Here is a 23504-nt window from a genome sequence, read left to right on the forward strand (position 1 = left end):
CTTTAGCTTTATCTTGTTCTCATATCTTATTTAATTACCACCCACCAAAACTTGCGATTCCTGCAAGAAGGCTAGAGGGGGCCTTCCACTCTACCTTCCGCCGTAAACACCCAAAAGTTTAACAGATTTTAGTTGATCGGATCTAATAGGATTGTAATCGCGATCAATGTCTACCAGTTTCGATAAAAACTGACCAAGAACTTCATCCGTTCCTGTTAATTTGGTTTACGTTGTTGGACCAGCAGACTTTGGAAAGACCTTCGACTAACATCTGAAATACTTTAGTTGGTATCGTAATTTGATATCATGTTTTTATTCATACAATTCATGTATTGTATTGTAAATAAGTCTTACATATGTATGCTGCACGGTAACTAACATTTCGACCAGTCTTGGACGACAGATAGAACTCGTCGAATATGATTTCTCCGCCAATTTACGATGAATAAGCGTTACAAGCAGTTGTTAAGCGTTCAATAGCGAAAAGAGAGCTTGGGATCAAAGTAGTAGGTGGTATCTTCGTTTAAGAATTCTTCCTCAAAATGTAAGGGATAAAATTCATAATAATTGACGCATTTTCGGGACTTCAAGATCCTGAATATTAATACAGCAAAATAGAAATGTGGAATTAGTAATAAATGTACCATCATCAATTTATACAGTACTACATATTCATTTATTTCAAGTGTTTATTAAGTATAGGTGACGTATTATTTAAAATGATTTATTACTTATTTACTGCAGCTGCATGCTTATCATTTGATATTTTTAACTAATACAGAGCACCTTTCAATAAACATATATATATGAGGGGTTTATCGAAATAACTTCAGTAAAGTAATTCAGTTTTGACACCTTATACAATGAAAACGGTTATAAGTATGTACCAAACTAAATATTAACATTACTTTAATGACATTAATAACAAAAATTATAGAATAAATTCAATTCCAGTAATATAAAATTATAGTTCTAAACGTTTATATATTTCTGAGTGACAATTTTGCTTCGAAGAGTGAACTATAAGAACTTTTTTTATTTTTCAGATTTATCATTATTGTGCACCATCCTGTGCCTTGGGGGTATTTCAGCTGCAAGCAGTGGTAAGTGACCATTTCTTTCGATTATCCTATATGAATTTACTTAAAGTTAGTTTATCCCATATAATAATTTTAAATTCTTTTAGAATGTCCAGCTGTAGACCCTCTAGATCATTCAGTCTATCTACCCCATGAAAGCGACTGCTCTAAATTTTACGAGTGTTCCAACGGGGTCCCCATTCTCTTAGCATGCCCCAAAGGAACCCTTTTCAATACAGACCTAGACGTATGTGACTGGCCCGAAAACGTGGTGTGTCAAAAACAAAAGTGTCCAGAAGTTGATCCGATTGATACTTCGATCTACCTACCCCACGAAAGTGATTGTTCAAAATTTTATCAATGTTCCAATGGTGTTGCTGTTCAACAGTCATGTCCAAGTGGATTATTCTTCAACACCAAGTTGAATGTGTGCGATTATCCCGAAAATGTGGACTCATGTCCAGGCTCAAATGACAACGCAGCTGGAGAAAATAACGGAAGTGCGGAGCACGGCAGCGATGCAAATAATGGAAATAATGGAAGTTACGTAATTAATGGCACTGATGGAAATAACGGAAATAATGGAAGTCACGTAATTAATGGCACTGATGGAAATAACGGAAATAATGGAAGTCACGTAATTAATGGCACTGATGGAAGCCATGGAAATAATGGAAGTCATGGATATAACGGCACTGATGGAAATAATGGAAGTCACGTAATTAATGGCACTGATGGAAGTCAAGGACCTGATGGGAGTGGCGGAAATAACGGAAATAACGGAAATGATGAAAGTAATGGCAGTGACGAAAGCGATAGTGACGAAAATGATTCCGGATCGTCAGCAAGTGGTGGTAAGTAACAACGATATCACACGATTATAACAATCCTCATGGTAGCAATTTTAGTATGCCCAGCTGTAGATCCATTGGATCGTTCAATATATCTACCACACGAATCCGACTGCTCCAAATTCTACGAGTGCTCGAATGGGGTTCCTATTCTCTTAGAATGCCCCAAAGGAACCCTTTTCAATACAGACCTAGACGCATGTGACTGGCCCGAAAACGTGGTGTGTCAAAAACAAAAGTGTCCAGAAGTTGATCCGATTGATACTTCGATCTACCTACCCCACGAAAGTGATTACCAATGTTCCAATGGTGTTGCTGTTCAACAGTCATGCCCAAGTGGATTACTCTTCAACACCAAGTTGAATGTGTGCGACTATCCCGAAAATGTGGACTCATGTCCAGGCTCAAATGACAGCGGAGCTGATGAAAATGACGCAAATGCGGAAAACGGCAGTGAAGGCGGCGATGTTAGTGATGGAAATAATGAAATAATTAATGGCACTGATGAAAGTAATGAACTTGAAGGGAGTGGCGGAAATAACGGAAATGATGAAAGTGACGGAAGTGACGAAAACGATTCAGGATCGTCAGCAAGTGGTGGTAAGTAATAATGATATCGAACGATTATGAGAATAATAACATGAGACAATAATAACGATATAGTACGATATTGATTATTTCCATATCTTTACTTTTAGTATGTCCAGCTGTAGATCCATTGGATCGTTCAATCTATCTTCCACACGAATCAGACTGCTCAAAGTTCTACGAGTGCTCCAACGGAGTGCCAATAGAACTGTCTTGTCCGAGTGGACTGTTATTTAACATCAAATTGAACGTATGCGATTATCCTCAAAATGTAGACTCTTGTCCAAGCTAAGATGATAACCGAAATTAAGAAAATTTAATAAAAATATTTAACTGTATATATAATGTACGATGAATTTGTATTTATATGGGAGATGTAAGTAAAGATACAATAGTTTTGTACTTTAGTACATTTTATTTTTTCAATTGTTTTAATAGGCACTGCTTAATTAAAAACAAGGCAATTGTATTACATAGTGACATTGCCAAACAATCAATAAAACGGTATTTACCAAGCTAATATTTTAATTTTAACAGCATTTATTGCTTTAATTTCAAAATGCGGAAATGCAAAATCATTGGATGATTGAATTCATTCCCCACACAAGTTCTCACTGAATGGGATTGACACTTTTGCTTTCCTCCGGATAATTGCGCTCCCTGCTATCAACATATATGTATCTACCCCGAAATGTATTTGCATTTTTTTGGAGAATAAACAAACAGAGTACTCCTATATTTAAAAATTGAAAACTGAAAATTTACAGAAACTTCTACACTGTATGAATTTTAAAATCAAAGGGTATTTTTTGTGAAAAAAACACATCCATAAAAATTAATGTTGTTTATGGAAACCCGATAAAATAACTTAGCTGACACTATCTTTCATCTTATGATAAATCTATAGTATATATTTATTGTACATTGCAAACACGTGCACTTATTTTTGTACGTAAAGATAAATGATTTACCGTTAAAAATTTATCAGGCAATTTCTGAAATAAGCTGCATTAAATCGTTACAACACTATTCTGACAATAAAAAGAAACCAGTAAAAACAGTATTAACTATCAATTTGTTTATAAAAACACTAATCCTTTCCTCTAAACTATCCCAAGTTTGAATGTACAGATATTGAGCAATACTTTGTTAGGTGTGGAGTTCATCCTGCCTTGACACGTGTTTACGGTTTTACTAATGATACATTTATAATAATTACTTTCATAAATGCAGTTTTATTTATCATCTCGTATAGGGGATACTAAAACATTAATTAAATAATATACTAACTAATATCTGAAAATAATAAATAAATACCTTGAATGATTACTTAAACAAAGTGAAATATGACAGGGAAAGCAAACTATGGGTTGCTTTGTCTTACTCCTTCTGAAATTGATGGAAATATGAATGAATGAATAACCTTAACAGAATAAATATTCATGCGCAGTGTGCACGTTTTTTGTGAAACTAAACTAATAAACAACAATGTCTTATTAAAAAATAGTTAATATTAAAAGCAGCATCATTCGATTAGCTATATCAGACTTATCACACATTCATCGTCAGGAAGTGCTTGAATACTCCGTGAAGATGACGTATTTATTCCAAAATGTCTGAAACTATATACCTGCTCCAACAGCATTGTCTTATCTTTAGAGAATACATCTAACGTATATGAATAAAAAAAAATATATCTATACATAATGAAGTTTATCCAAATAAACTCAGTTATTCCATTTCGATAACTTGTACGATGAAAACAGTTCTAAGTGGGTATTAAACGAAGTATAAATAATTTTGCCTAAAAATATAACTGTTTATTCATTAATATGAAATCAAAATTTTCATGAATTTGAGGAGACATCATGATTCGAAAATGCTTTTAAAAGCATAACTTATTTTGAACTTAATGTTTTTATAACTATTTAGGAAGGCAAAATCGTGATCTTTTCCATATAAACATACTCCAGAAAACTTTGTCATAACTATTGTTAAATTTTCAGGCCTATCTCTTCTGTGCAGCCTCTTGTATCTAGAGGAAAGTGCAGCTGCAAACATTAGTAAGTAATTCCTTCCATATGTTGTATGATGTTCCTAAAGTGTAATATGTTACTTTAATGTGGATTACTAACATTTGTGTATTAAAACTCTTTTAGAATGCCCAGCTGTAGACCCTCTGGATCAGTCTATTTATTTGCCACATGAAAACGATTGCTCCAAATTTTATGAATGCTCCAACGGTATTCCAAATCTCTTACAATGCCCCGAAGGAACCCTATTCAATTCAGACCTAAACGTATGTGACTGGCCCGATAACGTAGTGTGTCAAAAACAAAAATGCCCTGAAGTTGATCCGATTGATACTTCGATCTACCTACCCCACAAAAGTGATTGTTCAAGATTTTATCAATGTTCCAATGGAGTTGCCGTTGAACAACGATGCCCAAGCGGTTTGCTATTCAACAAAAAGTTGCAAGTGTGTGATTATCCAAAAAATGTACAATGTCATAGCTTAGATGATAATAACGGAAGTGATGCAAATCACGCAACTAACGGAAATAACGGAAATGATGCAAGTAATTCTGGATCGCCAGGAAGTGGAGGTAAATAATAACGATGTGGTGCAATTACGACAATTGTATTCGTTCTTTGCTTTTTAGTATGTCCAGCTGTAGACCCGTTGGGCCATTCAGTCTACCTACCACACAAATCCGACTGCTCCAAGTTCTACGAGTGCTCCAATGGAGTCCCAGTTGAACAATCATGTCCAAATGGATTGCTATTCAACCCCAAGTTGAACGTGTGCGATTATCCCGAAAATGTACACTCGTGTCCAGGATCTGACGATCATCATGGTGGTCATGGTGGGCATGGACACCACGGAAGCGATGAAAATAACGTCAATAATGGAAATAATGGAAGTAATTCCGGATCGCCAGTAATCGGAGGTACATTATAACGGTGTTGCGCAATTACGACAATTGTATTCGTTCTTTGCTTTCTAGTATGTCCAGCTGTAGACCCGTTGGACCATTCAGTCTACCTACCCCACAAATCCGACTGCTCCAAGTTCTACGAGTGCTCCAACGGAGTCCCAATTGAATTATCTTGTCCAGATGGCTTAGTTTTTAATACCGACCTTAGTGTTTGTGATTATCGGGCGAATTCAAGCCTTTGTTAAAGTTTCAGACATGAAATATATTGTGCTTTTATAAAACTATGCTAACCATTATTATATCATGCTTAATTAATTGGTGTTCATTTTGAATGTGTAAGGTTTATAAAATATTCTGAATATAGTGGGATTTAATGTATTGGCTAGTAACTTAAGTGATGGGTTATTGGCATGAAGCGGAATGCGTAGACCTATTGAGTTGACAAATTTAATTTTTAATAGAATGCAGAAACTATGCTTTAGTTCGTGAACGCGCCATTCTGAAAATGGTGTTATAGCTTGGTATTTCTAATAAAATTGGAATACCAATCAAATGCAAATCAACAAAGCCACATATACTATGCATAATATAATTTAAATACAGGCACCGAATAGGTGATTTATTTACTGGACTTACAGGTAATGAAACCGTACTTAAAGAAATAAGAACGGCCATGCGGGAGGTGTCAAAGTAGACAGCTGTTTCGCAAAAAATTTAATGAATTAATGGACACAAACGGTCAACAACCGTTAAGGGATTGAGGTGTATTTCATAAATAAAGCTGTAGTGCCTTCACTTCATGACAGTAAATACTCAAAAATACGCAGATTATGCGAAAAACAGGTGGGATAAAGAAAAATCTCATGCAACGGAATTTTTATAGAAATCATAACTTCACTAGTCACACTGTAGCGTTTGCTCTTAAGATTTGACTGTTATTTAATGAGGCAGTTAAAGTTCAATAGAGACCAAAAGCGAGAAATTAATTACACAGATCTACAACAAATGAATGTCACAGTGACAGTTCGTGCTTTCGAAAATAAATTAATTGTTAGAGAAAACCGAGAAATATTAAACTGATGGTTAGGTTCAGTAGTTCCGTCAATATCTATCATAAACGGTACTTATAATGCTGTACCAACACCTCAAGGACCCATGTGCATGTAGGTGCACATACAAAACGTATGCAGGTGTATAATACTGACCGAACTGCCGCGATCCTGTCCTTGTTCCACAACGATGAAGGAGCGCTAAGCCCGGATCCACACTATAAGGTCGATTACGGTTCATTCGCGGTCAGATCTCGGTCTGGTAAAATATTATCAAATGAAAAGCAATGTGTGCATTAATACTATCCGCAACAGTCAAGTTACGGTCGAATTCCATTCCAGTTGCGATCAGTCTTGAAGAAATTTTGTTTGAGCGAGGTCGAATTTGTCACATGTATCGACAGTATGAATGCTCTTTTGTTTCCGGTTCAGTCCGCTATTACCCGTTGAAGCGACAATTACATCAAATGTAATTGTTTCTCCTTCCTTTTTTCGTTGCAGTAAACTTAGATTCACCCGCATTCTTCTTCTTGTTTCATGTTTTCTTTTTGCGTTAATAAATAAATTATCTCCTTCATCAAGAATAAAAGATACAACAGCTAATTCTTCAATCGAAAAGTTCAATGACATTTCTCGGCCGCGAATATTACAAGACAATAAATACTTTAAGGTTTATTTTATTATCAATTATGAGCCAAATATATCCGACTTCGATTAAGACTGAACCGTAAACTGAGTCAGATTGTTCAATGTGAACATGATTAGATTTTACCAGACCAAGATCGGGCCGCGAACGAACCGTGATCGACTTTATAGTGTGGATCCAGCCCAAACCTGCAAAACTGCAAACACTTCGTCGTTGTTACGTGAACTAGCTATTCACTTGGGCATTTATTGCAGACCTACATAAAGGTCATTACAAGGGATCCTTAAAACATTAGAAAGCGCTTTGAGCAGACACAATGATTTTATATGCATTTTGTACAAAGTTTCTACATTTGTGAAGATGAATCCTTCATTGGTATTATTATAACTCATAGATCACGTAGAAAGCTATGATATTTGACTGACTGGTAAAGGTCTAGATGGGGGGAGGGGGGATCGAAAGAGGTCTCCCCCACCACTGTACCATAAAAAGTTCGTGGCGGTCTCATCCCCATAAAAAGTTATGGGGGTTCAAAGTTAATAAATATGCCAATAGTCATTCTTAAACAATATTCAAAGGTAAAACTAATGAAAAATAAAATATTGAGAAAGTTATATAAAACATTATTTAAATAGTTTTATCAATAGGGTAGATTAGGTTAGGTTATGGGGTTTGTGTATGAAAATTGTCAAAATAATCAACTTTCAACCCTTATAACCTTTTATGGGGGTGAGACCGCCGGAAATTTTTTATGGGGTTTTATTCAGGTGACCACCCTCTTTCGACCCCCCCACCCCAACCCCCATCTAACATCCATAACTTCTTATGGGGGTGAGACCGCCACGAAGTTTTTATGGTACAGTGGTGGGGGAGACCTCCTCTTTCGATCCCATCCATTCGGAGGTGGGGGCCATCATCTAGACATTTACCGACTGATTTTTTGGTAGTTTAACATACGATATAATTTATAAAGATATAACTAAATAAGTCTTCGGTAAAGATCAAAGGAAGTGGCACTTTTACAAGTTGGTTTTAGTACATCGTTTTATTAACGTGGCAATGAACGAACAAAAGGAGGAATATGGAAATATAGGTAAGTAAAACGGGGACGTCGGGGATGACGACGTGCTACTACCGGCCTCCTGTTGTATTTATAGTGACAGTACAAAAAGCAGGTGAGGCTCCTTTTATGTTGAAGGGTCACGGTCAACGCGATCGATAATATTATCCTCTTCGTTTGCCACAACTAAATGTACCCATAAAAGCACTTACCTTTGCAAGTTACTAAACTTCGTAAATGAATAGTAAAAGTATCTAATTTAAAGAACTAATCAAATGCGAAACACTCGTAGCGAAATTACAATAATTTCCTTGTAGGTGTACTCCTCTTAACTCCTAAATATTTCTACTTCTAATTTGTCTCCAACTAGCCATTTATCTCCTACAAATCTATCCCACTTATTTTTCATTGACTTCCATAGCATCCTCTGCTCTCTTCCTCATTTCTAACCTTCTCTATACACGGTATCTTAATCATTCGCCCGTGATACCACATTTAGAACAGAGTATCTTACTTAAGTTAAGTACAAAGTTAGTGCCTATTTCCGGTCTAGTATGTCCAGCTGTAGATCCGTTGGATCACTCAGTCTACCTACCACACAAATCCGACTGCTCCAAGTTCTACGAGTGCTCCAACGGAGTCCCAGTTGAACAATCTTGTCCAAATGGATTGCTATTCAACCCCAAGTTGAACGTGTGCGATTATCCCGAAAATGTACACTCGTGTCCAGGATCTGACGATCATCATGGTGGTCATGGTGGGCATGGACACCACGGAAGCGATGAAAATAACGTCAATAATGGAAATAATGGAAGTAATTCCGGATCGCCAGGAAACGGAGGTACATTATAACGATGTGGCGCAATTACGNAAGCATATTTAACCAAAAATAATAACAAGTGAATTAAGTTAACCTTCTACACACCTATAAAACTTTTGCTTTGTTTTCTATTGTTAATTTATATACATTTTTGTTTTAAGAAATTGCTAAACATTTTCGTCCAGTACTGTACAGTTCTAGCCGATCTCCTAACATTACCCATCGAGAACTCTGCTCGTTCAAGCTTGTTCCAACTATTTCTGTCTTGCTCACGCCTAGTGTGTATTCTTTCTATCTGCGCGCAGATTTCTTCAAGGTCACAATTCTAACAAATTGAAATAGACTGTACGTATATACTAGAGGCACACAGTACCTTTTGATGCAACGATTATGATCGCTAAAGCTTTCATGTTAATTTTTCCTTAATTTAGTTTCCAAAATAGATTGTCGTTTCAATTGAGAAACAACGTGTAACTTTTGCTAAATTATGAGATTTAGTAAATTATTACGCATCAAGCGGAATCCTGTTTACAATCTTTGAAGTTATACTTCATAAAGGAAGAGATGCTTTAGTTGTTCAGTAAAATAATAATACTCTTGTACGGTTTCTACAGCGTGTGTTTAAATGTGTCAGTAAGTGTGACAATTTAGTGAACGTGCACAATTGGCAAGTTTCGTGTTCTGTTTATGTTATGGACTAATTCCCTTACGTTTCGGTCTAACGTGACAGGTAGGATCAGGCAGTCAAACATCATCGAGCAAGAGTGTAATTCGAGGTGCACTTGGAATACTATTATTGCGGTTGACACCGGTAATCTCCAATTACATGGAATCATAGCATACTACGTGACAATCTAATCGTCGCATCGCGATAAACAGAATAATGGTCGAAATTGGCGACAACGTAGAAAATCTTCCAGCATTTATGACTGCAAAAAAATCAAAAGTGAAATCGACACCAAATAAACCGATAGGATTACACATTAGAGAATTCTTGTTGTTTCCATCAAAAATGTCAATTTCGTTCTCTCCACATGAGGCATGCTCACATACGCATGATACGTGCCAAGCGGCATGTTTTGAAGGAAAGATTATTACTGCAAATTGGTTCTATTCAACACATTCAAGATTTTAGTGGAACCTTCTTGGCTGATGCTTTGGTTCCAATATAAGCCTCTTGATTTTACTTGTTGTAGTAATCGTCAGCCGTGTTTTACTGTTATGAATGCACAGTTGTCATATCTGTTTTACTAGGTTAGGTTATATTATGTTAGGTTAAGCTACGTTAGGTTACGATACATTTTTTAAATTAATGTTTACGACACGTTTGTCGAATCTAGTGTACTACAGAATCAGTAGGGTTGTAGTCATTGAATAAGTCTGCAAAATACCACAGTTATTAAAAGCAATTATTATGTTTCATCATGCCTCTATGTTGCACTGTAATAACTATAATAAATAATACGTGATTTGTATTCGTTAGAGTAAAAGTATTTAAATTCATAACGACAGTGGTAGGAATAGTTTTTCATCTCAGCAGAGAAGACTATTTTCAACTCTTTTCCGTTATAATAACGATGTCGTTAAGTTGCTAGCACTCGCTATTGTGAGTCGGTGGATGGAATCTTCAAGCTGGGTACCACCTCCACTGACTCATAATAGCGAGTGCTAGCAACTTAATGACATCGTTATTATAACGAAAAAAAGTTGAGAATAGACTCCCAGGTCGCCAAAAAGTTTTTCTCGCAAAAGTGATGGCAGACGTGTGTATGTACCTATAGTACCTACATAAAGACCATTTGCAAATCTTTAGTACAACATTATATTCGCACTAGCACAGTTTGTCGCGTCCGGTCAGTCTAATTTTAGAAATTACACCCTTGATACGTACATGGTACATTGTAATGGCAACGGTAGCTGCTAAAAGTTTAATTAGTTTATCCGAAATTGCTTCACCCTTTTAATCGGAACAACGGCGCGCCACTTGCCCAGATTTCCTAATTTCAATAAATTAACTGGTCTGGCATTCTAATGCCACGCCGGTTACACTTGTAACGGCAGTTCTTCAGTTCCAATTACCAATTTTCAAACTCAACAAACTTTGTTACAGGATAAATTATGTTATAATTACCGCTAAACTTTTCTTTAAAAGTCTTTGAAACAAAAATCGAACGCAACTCTTAAACAATGCGAAATGCATCCAGTTTTTTTGATTGTATGAATCGAATCTTTATCTTAAATGCTGTGTCCGACTCAACCTTTGTTGCAAATCACAGCTTCATTAATACAAACGTATTGAGAGTTTGGGCGAAGCCAAAGATGACATAATGTCATACCGTTTGAAAAATAGTGTCAATTGTGAGGTATTTTTATATAAACCTTGTTATAGACAACTGTAAGCTCATCACGTACATTTCTTCAAAATTCTTTGAGCGGTAGCTTTCTAAGCAGTGCGACAAAGAACCGTGAGTTTTGGAATTTAAACCATTAGTAAGCAGTAAGCTAATGTCGAATCCGTTTACCCTGTATGCAATGTAATTTCCATATAATATGGTTTCTTGGTATGAAGAATTGTTGTAGTTGGGACGTTCAAAATTGACATAATCCGCAATAAAACTTTCGCGTTTATTTTCTTCTTTCAACTAGACTAGAGCGGTTGCTGATAAGAAGCCTACTTTTACTCACGACAGACGTTGTATGGAAATCGTAAAAATGGATAGATGTCAAGTAGGAATTGCAACGGACACTACTATGGAAGAAGGAATAAGATTACGCCAATTAATGTGTAACAGAAAGAGATGAAGACAAGCAGATTTTGAGCATGTTGCCAGCATCGGACTTTAAAGAAAGTTAAAACGAAGGGTGGGGGCAAGACCATAGCAATAGTATTATATCTTGTCTTTCTAAACCCAACCATCATTTATCCATTTCCACGATTCCTAAAAGGAAGTACTTCCGAAGGGCTGCTCACCCGCCAGTATCAGCAACTGATGGGAGTGAAACAACCCAAATTTTTTTTAATTTAGCAGCGAAGCGGTGTAGTCTAAAGGTTTAGGTAATAGCATAGCATTAGGAAGGACACTGCACCGATTCGATCTCTGAATCAAGTGGTTCATTTTTCTGTGGTTTACTTGAGGATCATTTAGGCACATGCTGAGGCAGTAATTCGCCTTAATTGTAGGGTTAATACTACATTTCTGATTTGCGAAAGTCACTTCACAATAACTGTAACAAAAATTGTCAGGATTGTTTACACACCACGCATATTGCACCTAAATCATCCAGGACGTAGAAAAAACAAATGTTTCTAAGCCAAAAGGTAATACTTTAAGACATTAAGAGACATTAAGATAAGATTAATACTTTCCTTTTTCAGTGCCGGTAATGAACTTGATTAATGAAGCCTGTAGGAATGGTTTATTTTGAATTCAGTTACATTTTGGATGTAGGCTATTGTTATTGTGAGATCCAAATATGTTCAACAAAGCCATTTTCTACTAATTGTAGATAAGAATATCGATCCACGTGGTGATTAGCACATAACCAAATATAACAAACAATTTAATGCTCTGGGTCATACTCTGTGGAAACTGTCAAAGCTGAATAGCATTTGCTTCTCATCAAAATACCATAGCTTCCCATAGAACACCAATTAAGCTATCTTTTAATTACATCAACGTTTGTGTTCACATTCCAACAGATAAAAAAACAGATCAACATTAAAAATAGAACAACTTTTGTTGGACGTACGAAATAAAAAACATGATATGTGACGTTTTTCACTTATTTGAAGTGTAACAGTAGTAATGGCAATTAATAATTGATGAAGATGTTGACAGATAAAAAAATGCTATATGTTGTAAACATTTGTCATTACAATGATGGATTAAAAAACACTTCATATTTTAGCTACTTCATGTTCGATTTGTTACAAAGAACCCCGAATTACAATGGCATGAGAAGTTGCAATCAGATTTAATTATACTTATGTTTATGGCGTGCCTTGCTTTTGTGGGATAATCAAGATTTAAATTGATAAAAAATCTACAGAATAATTGAAGTGGATGATATAACCAATTCGTCTTACAACTCCTTTGTCGGAGAACTCGGAGTAAGATTTCAACGTCATCTGAATTAGACAAAGTTTACGTTTCAACATGTTCCGATAATCGGGGAGGGAGTTACGTTTCTAAGCAGACGGACAACCCACTGAGAGCAAGGGGTAGATGCAGAGAGTAACATTGTTTTTTCAATTACTTCATCGAGATAGAGCTCAAAAATTTACAGAAATGTAGATGCTGGTTTATTCGGGAGTGAATTCCTAAAGAGGAAGACGTGAGTTCAAACAAAAGGGGTGGCAAGCAAGGGTGAATTAGATAAAAATTATTGTACAAAAAAAGTAATTCGAAATTTGACAAATTAAGAGCAAATCAGGCTCAAGGGTATTTCCGATTATCAAACTAAATCCTTAAGCTTATGAATATTGCATTGACGTTTATTTACGTTCACTAATTTCTTTATAGATTACTTATGGTTCGAAGTATTCATACAATAAATTGTAAAACTCTAATTTAACTTATAAAAGAAGTATAGGCGTGTTAACCCTAAATTTCAATTTTTTTTTCTGAGAAAGTATGAGACATTGGAATGAAACCAACATAAAATGAAAGACATTGGTTAGTACTATATCATATACTTATTTCAAATTATAGAATTAGTTTTTGGGGTAAAAAAGGTCAAGCTACTTCATTGGGGGTTTTTTCTACAACAACCTCTGGAATGACATCACTCAAATAAATCATATGGAATCGCCTTATAGTTAGCTACAACATATAAAAAAGTACAAAATTAAATATTTGGTGGAACACAATTGAAGAAAAAAGTTATCTGATATAAAAATAATATTTGTAATAAAAATGTAAAATACAGAAATCGGCTAAGTATTGAAAAATGATGAGTGGAAAATTACATTAGTGACATCTTTGAATTGTAGAGGTCAAATATACGCATTTTCTTTAAAAATGATTTGACCTTTAAATTATCTTGAGGGTCACGATCAAGTTGTACGGTGACCTTGAATGTGCCCAAGGTCACTGTACAAGTTTTATCTAAAACTCTTATCGAAATAATGAGAATTTAACAAGATATACTTAATCAAACTTCCCTAACTTGAATATTCTAAATGTAACCAATTATTTTTGCTAGAGTTAAAGAAAATTGCGGTTGAAAAGAATTTTACAATCTGCGCCAAACTTTTTAACTAATTATAGGATTACTTGTAAGAGTCCTAAAAATGGTTAGAAACAAAAAATTGTAAATCCTTTACTGTTTTATCATTCAAATAAAGTTTTCAATAAGTTAAAAAACAATTTTCGTCTCTAAGCTAAGAATTTACTGATTTTGTGTGAACTTCAAGTGAATATCCGTCTCATTTCGTTTGGAACGTAAAAGCATCTGACAGACGGATGCCTGCCAGTGTTACCACAATAATAGATTTCTGTTGGGTTCTTTGACCATGCAACCCTATAGGTATAAAGCAAATACCCTCTTCACTTCACACTAATGAATGCTTGGTCGTTAGCCTACAAACTCCTTAGAATATCTGTAAAACAAGTAGACAATCCAACTAATTCGTCACATTTTAACGAATTTGCTCAGGAAATTTACTAAACAGCGGCAGGTACTTTCTTCCGATTTTGAACCCATTATCGACAACACATAAAATGGTAATATATAATATAATAACGAGTGAATCAGTTAAAATTAATATTTAATTAATATAGATGTATATGCTGCTAAGATTAGTCGACGGAATATCTCTCCCGAATGTAGTCTCAGGCGGGCGATAATGACAACGCTTTACAATTTTCGCCTGCAAGAGAAAAAAATGTTTCGGGTTTTGGGATAAGGCATTACGGAAAACAGAAGCGATACATAAAAGCTGTTAGACGGAAGTTGAGCGTTCGAAGGGTATTTATTTAAATATATTCATAAATCCTTGACAGGGAGGGAATCGCGCAACAAAAACAGAATTATGTAAACGTCGAGAGAAGCTCGTAAATTCAAGCTCGGATAAAGCGAGGCCCCTGTTTCCCATCGTTCCCAGTAAAGAAGTTATTCGACGAAGACGATATATCGATAAAGAACTTTTTCCGAGGGTAAATCGTATATTAAAGAAAACGATATTTGCAATTTTCTTAAAGTGACATAAAAAGTAAAGGATAACCTTATATTACGCCATATTATTTTATACATGCTTACGTATTCCAGCAGTCTGTCTCATCTCATTTATATTGCATTTCTATTTATAGTTTATTTACGTTTTGTAGATAAAGACGATTAAAACTGATTAATTTAACCCCAAAAGATACTTAATTTAACCGCAAGAGATACGTATGTGCTCCCGTTATTACGTCAAACTGAGTTGGGAATAGTCTACAGAATTTTTTGAAGTGAAACTTCTTTGGGCTCGATGAGAGTAAAATCTCAAGGTCATGAAACGACACGTTTTGCAACGATTCGTCTCGCAAAGCGATAGGGTATGAGAATAGAAAGGCGCGCATGCGCATATCGGTATTACAGTCACCTGTGACCGGCATCTCATACATTATAGTATAATGTATATTTACTATACTATAGTGTTAAAATAATTTTTTAGTTATATCTGTGCAGTTATATTACAGTAAGTGTAGTACAGTAATGTTTATATAACAACAATCATTATTAGCATATAGTCAGGTGATACTCTTGGTAGAGGCAAAGATAAAGTACAATTAAGTTTGAGTGGTGATTTTAATGTAAATTTTGCTACTGATGATTCAATACCATTAGTAAACTTTCTTCGTGAAAAATTTAATTTGTATATGAACAACAATCCGAATGTCGCGACAACAAAATCACGGACTACAATTGATGCTATTTTTATACATTAAGTTCAAAATATAGAATCTGGAATATATATATTTCGTATTTTAGTTATCATAAGGCTATAGTATCAACTTTTCCTGAACAAAAACTTCTTTGGGCTCGATGAGAGTAAAATCTCAAGGTCATGAAACGACACGTTTTGCAACGATTCGTCTCGCAAAGCGATAGGGTATGAGAATAGAAAGGCGCGCATGCGCATATCGGTATTACAGTCACCTGTGACCGGCATCTCATACATTATAGTATAATGTATATTTACTATACTATAGTGCTAAATTAATTTTTTTGTTATATCTGTGCAGTTATATTACAGTAAGTGTATTACACTAAATGTTTACTTAACAATAATTAATATTTATTTAAGAGTGAGTATTATTATGTATTAATTCTAATTCCTTGTAGTTATTGATAGTTTAAGGTTTCTTAAGCACTTGGAAAAATAAACGGAAGCGAAAACAATTTGACCATTTTTTTGTTATTGAATTACATAAATACTTTAATACGTAAAGTAAAAGATAAAATATGTTGGAAAACATAAATCCTGATAATTATCGTACTCTCTCTTTCTTTCACCAATCATTACTTATTCGTTATAAAGGTACAGAGATCGCTAAAGAAGTTTCACTTCTTTCACGTGCACTGAGTTGCACGTTTTTTTTTTTTTATTCTAAATATTTCTTCAATAATTTCAAAATTCTGCTAATACAAATAGAAGGACAATGCTTAGGTTTTATATAAATATGATGTGTATTTAACCTCAAGGTACAACAAGTAAAGAATGAATACGGCATAGGTAACCAAACAGTGAATTATAAGTTAGTAACTGTGACGACACCGTCCCTATTCGTTATCTCAGCAAATTGTTATATTATGCCTATCAGGACCATTAAACAATTATCAAGACATTTATTTAATGCATATTTAATCATAAAACGAATGGTTAATGCTGATTTCGTGCGAATATCTTACAGGCGTCGAATCTAATGCAGCAATCAACAAAATATAATTGTTTTGATTTCAACGAATATTGTGTGCAAAAAAATATATAATGTAATACTAACTTGGAAGGTATCCAAGAATGTAATCAAGTATGACAAGGGAAGCTGATTTCTAATGTTTAATGAAAAATTTCTTTAGATAAAACACTAAGTCAAAATTCCTCATAAAACGTTTAAAAACCTAAAACGAATTTCGACACCCTGGATTCCGTCCAAATCCTTTAATTTAATAAGTATTTTACAATTCCGCTGCATATTAGCTGACAAATGCAGGATAAAGACTAATCTTGTGGTCTGTGAACATCCAAGATGTCTGCTTGTCACAAATTTCAACAAATGACGACGGTCCAGTGGTATCGATGGCCGACAGCTCTTAGCTGCTAACTCAAGCTCTGTACTAGGCAGATGTTGTATCATCATTTGTTTATTACTCTTTAAAGTGATTGCTGAGGACCATAAGTTTGCAGTAGAAAAAGACAACAATGAAATTCCGAGTTATTGTATTTGTATTGTTTCGCTTTAAAGTATTTTATTCAATTCAACCTTAGAATTTCAATCTACTTTAACGTAAATTCGTTAGAGCTGAAAGTATGTGTGGAAATCGCGCATGGTATATTTTGTATCGACACTCTCGTAATTTGAAATAGTTTTGACAGATGTCAACTTTCACAACCAATAGATAAATACAGTGATTTTGAAGACAAAATTTGCAATGTAACGTTTGTCTAGAGAAGTTATAAACAAATTTACATCTTGGGTTCTGGTGGATGAAGGAACGTCGCGCCGTCTCTTGCATTTATGCATGTATATACTGTAGAAAATTTCGCTTTTTTATTTGAACAGCAAACAATATCGGAAAATTTACGACCAAAATCGAATTTCCCATAGAAGACAATCAGAGAAGCGGCTACAACGGTTTGTTCTACTGATTCAATAACATATTCCACCGAAAATGACGTTAGAATAGAACTCGTTGCTTGAACAAAACTACCATACGAATAAACTTTCCATTCACTTTTAGATTCCAAAACAATTTAAGTCAATAATATGAGCATCAGATGACGGTACAACAATTTGCATATAATATCCAGGCATAGGCATTGTATCATTCTAGCTTTACGGGGAACAATAGAGGAAACGATAGAAAAAGGAAAGAGTGCGTAAATATGTTGTAGATTTAGAAAAAGCTTTTGACAATGTTAAATGGGACAAGATGTTAAATATACTTAAAAACGTAGGGATGAGTTGTAAAGATAGAAGAGTGATACTTAGTTTGTATAAAGAGCAACAGGCAGTTATAGAGCTGGGACTGCAACGTAGAGAAGTAAATATTAGAAAGGGAGTCAGACAGGGATGCACACTGACACCGCTACTTTTTAATCTATACATCGAAGATGCGATAAACATCATTAAAGACAGTATAGCTGTAGGAATAGATATACAGGGGCAAAAAGATCGGTACGCTTAGATTTGCAGATAATATGGCAGTATTAACATCTAGCAAGGAGGAGTTAGAGATAGTTTTAAATAAAATGGAAGCGGTATAGACAAAACAGTACTGCATGAAAATAAATAAAAGTAAAACAAAAATACTGGTATACAGTGGAAGAAAAAGTAGGGAAAGAGCGAATATAAAGGTAGGAGACGAAAAACTAGAAGACGTGGTATGTTTGGAGCACGGCGCCGTATGGGTGCATGGACAGTAAGCGCGGCGGAAAAGAAATGGTTAGAAGCGTTCGAAATGTGGTGTTACAGGCGAATGATGAGGATACCGTGGATAGAGAAGGCTAGAAATGAAGAGGTATTAGAAAGAATAGAAGAACATAGGACTCTATGGAAGATAATAAGAAAAATAGGTGAGATAGGTTAGTAGGACACCTTCTCAGGCATGATGGTCTAGTCAGACAGATGTTAGAAGCAGAAACGTTAGTTAGGAAGGTAGAGATATAAATAGATTAGATTATTGTTCGCAAATAGTTAAGGATGTGGGATGTTCTAGTTTTAGGGAAATGCGAAGGTTAGTTCAGGATAGGAAACAGTGGAGGTGCGTTTCGAATCAGTCGTAGGTCTGATGACCTTATGTAGTGTATAGCAATTTACTGATTCCATATCTCCCCGAAAATAAGCTCCACAATGACAACATGATTTTAGGATGGTTTTATGTAAGCTTTTTCTTGAAAATGAAACCTCTCTTGACGTTTTACGGCTATGAACGAGCGGCTACAAGTCTCGTTAGCAATTTGACGGGTAGGGCTAATTGTGTCTGTTGCACATTTGCAATCAAATATGAACCAATGAGCCATATTTAGAAGGTGGTATATATTTAGTATTTATAATAGTTATTCAATTAATATATTTTATAATACTAACAACGATGTGCATTATTATCGCTTTTTTATAGGATTGCGTGTGGACCATCGCTATGACCATCATTATACGGCATCTATCCTCTTTCATATTGGCTTAGAACAGGCAAATAGGGTGGAGAGTATATCACTTATTTAATCATGACTTACGTTTACTCTACCTCATGGGTGCAATACAAACGATGTAATCCACAATTTTTGATAAACAAACGTGAACTTACAAACACTACTTTGGTAGCTGTCGTTTAACATTTACATTTAAAACTCACTTAAGGATTGTAACCGCACTTAAAACATATTTCCTATTATTTAGAATATTCCTATTACGATTATCTTCAAATTCCCAATTTAAATAGTCACGTTTCTATATTTCAAGAGGCGAGTTCAGTATTTACTGTTGCTAACTTCAATTAGTACTGATCAGATCAACTAAAATGTTTCTCTTAAATGCAAGAAACAAAAAATAAAGGAAACTCAAGAGTTTTGACACATGCACACTTGATGGTCGGCTATGCCAGCGAGTCAGAATCGCCATTAAATAAAGACAAAAGAGGGAAGAGGGTATCTTATTATTTTTTATCTCACGTCTCGCCGTCACTTAAGGGCTGCGTGGGATTTCCCTGCTCTAATGTCCATGCTTCATACAGAGCACAATGATTTTATATTTTATGATTGATAACCCACGTGCAATGTTAAAATAATAATAGAACAGGTTATGTTACGTGTTTATTATTAGTTTACAATAGTTATTTATACGTATTGAAGAGGCTCTAATGCTTTAAATTAATAAGGAAAAATTGTTGCTGCTGTCACGCCCTCGCCGGGAATCGAACCTGGGTCCCCGGCTTTACGCATCTTTACTCTACCACTAAGCTACAAGAGGTGCCTAGCTATGTATAATTATTATATTAATCCAACAAGAATAATATGTACCTTATATTTTCGTTCCGTAGATAGATTAGTAAGATGCTCAAAAATGTTGCAAATTGGATGTTGTTCTTAAAACCATGAAGTGTATTTTTTTTGTGTCGGTTATAACCGAGGCGTTTAGTTAGCGTTACTGTTAATGGAGTGCCTGTTGTATTAAAAAAGTAAAATGTAGACGGATTTAAAGTTAGTCTAAGTAGCTTTATCATCCAAGTTTTGCTAAGAAGTATTGCCTGAGGGGCCCGAAAGTGTGCACATTTCTTAAAACTTTAAAATAAGGAAAGAATTTTTGAAATTATCACGCTTTTGTCGTTACGTTAACGATAATTTTGGGATTACGCTTTCAAACTTGCAAAGCACATTTACATACATATTAATGCACCAGCTAAACTTCCTTCCTTAAATGCTCAGACATTTTATTTTAAAACAGAAATTATTTATTGTTATTATTTTACTTCTATTTTCCTAATGTTATTATCTGACAAAAATATTCGACAATAGCACTATTTTACTTTAAAAAAATGCATTATCAAATGGCAGAGTGGAATTTTCTAGTACTTCTACAATATATTTAAACAAGTAGCATGCATCGAACTGATAAAAAGAAAAGGATCCGACAAAAAATCTGTAATTTCATATCTGTGACAATTTTTCCGTACCTGTATATGTTCTCCATGTATGTAGGTAAGATTTTATGGCTCACATGAGAATCTGAAGAAAGTGATTCAATAACGTCCTTATTATTGTTTTTAAGGTTTCGTACTTCGAAAGGATAATGGAACCGTTACAGAATCACTTCGTTGTTCGTCTGTCTGTCTGTCAAGATCCTTATTCTCAGGAACGCGTAGAGGTATCAAGTTGAAATTAATATTAAACACTCATGTCTGAAATATCTTGGAGTTGTGAAAAAATCAAACTTCTAAGTCAACGGAATCAAAAAATGTGGCCGTATGTAGCATATTTTGGCACTTGCAAGAGAAGTAAGGCCTATAAGGTGCCCGACTGGAAATTAGTGCAGAGAACTCGCATCTGATCAGAGTACAGTACTCCATCCGTTGATCCACCCATCTGATTAGTTTCTGATCAGAGTACAGTACTACATTCCTTGATTTGGTCATCCGATCAGAAATTAATCAGCGCACAGTACTCTATCTGTTGATCCAACCATCTGATCAGAAATTGATCATAGTAGAGTATCCTATCCCTTAATCCAGTCACCTGACAAATTTTTTATGACAATCTAATGCTACAAATTCTATTACGGTCTCGGTACAATCTTTAAAATCAAGATTGTATCCGATGTTCTGAACTGGATCATAATAATTTTTTATCTTTTACCTGACTTATTCTGTATGCAATATTGTTCGTCAAACAAACGGATCCGTCATGGATCTTAGAAACAGATCCGACATGGATTTTTCAAATGGATCCTATGTTGATCATTTATGGCGTGTCGATTTTCCGTCATACCCGGATCAGAAAGTCTGATTTATTTCTGATCAATCTTTAGGCAATTCTGATCCGCATCGGATCCAATTCACTAACTAATTTCCGGTCGGGTACTCCACGTTGACCTATAATCATGAAATTCGGCAACAAGCAATGTCTTATAACATAAGTGAAAGGAAAAACCTGAAAACTGTAAATTTTTACGTACCACAAAAAAACACTAATTTTTCAGTTGCAATATTGTAATAATACGTTTTGGCAACTCAGTTTGAGGGAAAATTTAAAATATACTCGGAAAAAAATGGGAAATATTTTCCATAGTCGATTCCCGTGAAGGATAAACTGCCCCAGTCGTGCTTATTTGGACTGGGTATTGGTCTTGCTGATATAGTCTCGGTCTTGGTCTTGGTCTTTAGGTTAAGTCTTGGTCTTACTAATTTAATCTGATGCGTATTTTTTTTTTTATAATTCTTCTAAGCACAAATTTTTCTATTTACCGACACAATATTTGTCTTTGTCATGCATGTGAGCTTGTCAAGACTTTTAAAGAAAACAGTGTTGATAGTTGTCAGAATTATGAAAACTCAAGAACCTACAGTTCCTCCAATGCATAAATTGATCCTTCCTCCAACGCATAGATTACCTTTTAGCGTTATTGAACAAAAAATTAGTTTGTCTCTATATTTTAACCATGTTTTATCCAGACAAAGGAACAAAAAACACTTATTCCGAGGACATTCTTGTAGATCGCTTGTTTCAGACACTGGTAAAGTTTGTCTTTTTTTTTTAATATTCAGTGTTAAAATCTAGTAAAGTAAACTGAAAATTTCAAATACTAAAAATGTGTTGTTCTAATGTTCTAAGAAAAGAATATGTTAAAGCTGTTTCAAAACTAATAAATCCGCCGGAAGTAATAATTAATCGTTTAGTCTTGCGTATTTGGCCTTGGTCTTGCATATTCGATCTTGGTCTTAGTCATAGTTCATTCGGTCTTGATCTTCTTCATTCAATTTTGGTCTTCATCTTGCTGGTGTAAAAACAGTCTTGCTGGTCTTACAATTTTGCAAAATCAACACTAAGATTGCAAGACCAACACCAATTTTGCTCAACACCACTTAATGCGCGAGTCCGCCTCGCACTTGATCGTTTTTAGGGTTCCGTAGCCAAAGGGTAAAACGGGACCCTATTACTAAGACTCCGCTGACCGTTCGTCTATCTGTCTGTCACCAGGCTGTATTTCATTTAAATTACATGCTGTAAAGAGCCATATTGATCTATATTAAATGCACAATGTATTTAAAAGTAGGTACTTAATTGGATAAGGATTAAAGCTGTATTACTTAAAATCACTTCCTAAATAAGCCATTATTTCTCATAAAAAGTAAAGGATAAAAAATGGTTATTGTGGGTTATCTCTAAGAGATAGACGTATACCATCGCGGACTTTTTGTAGACCTTTCTAAGATGTACGATACTGTGGCACATTATTTTGATCTATCTCGTAGGGTTTAGCCAGCGTTTGCAATGTAAGCGCAAAAAAATGGTTGTTTACGACATCACATTACAAACCTCTAAAATTATCAGTGTTTTCCTACTATATTATGCATGTATTATACATATAAACCTTCCTCTTGAATCACTCTATCTATTAAAAAAACCGCATAAAAATCCGTTGCGTAGTTTTAAAAATGTAAGCATACATAGGGACAGACAGCGGAGGAAATGCGTTGCATGATTTCGTTACATAGCAACTCGCATGAAACGAACTTACCCTACCGTGCGTAAAGAAGTTTCACTTCAAAAAT

At 35.0% G+C, this 23504-nt stretch overlaps 1 protein-coding gene across 1 annotated transcript; it reads left to right on the top strand.

The window, feature by feature from the left end:
• Positions 1 to 824: 824 nt before the first annotated feature.
• On the top strand, positions 825 to 5740 carry LOC108732468 (chitin-binding domain protein cbd-1). Its single transcript, XM_025976849.1, has 10 exons — positions 825 to 879; positions 1047 to 1103; positions 1187 to 1933; positions 1988 to 2530; positions 2629 to 2805; positions 4198 to 4290; positions 4525 to 4581; positions 4678 to 5124; positions 5182 to 5469; positions 5527 to 5740. Exons 1-10 carry the CDS (start codon positions 864 to 866, stop codon positions 5700 to 5702), a joined length of 2601 nt encoding a protein of 866 aa, XP_025832634.1. The 5' UTR covers positions 825 to 863; the 3' UTR covers positions 5703 to 5740.
• Positions 5741 to 23504: the final 17764 nt, after the last annotated feature.

Source organism: Agrilus planipennis, unplaced genomic scaffold (assembly GCF_000699045.2).
Source record: "Agrilus planipennis isolate EAB-ADULT unplaced genomic scaffold, Apla_2.0 scaffold23, whole genome shotgun sequence".
In the NCBI taxonomy this organism is placed as follows: Eukaryota; Metazoa; Arthropoda; class Insecta; order Coleoptera; family Buprestidae; genus Agrilus; species Agrilus planipennis.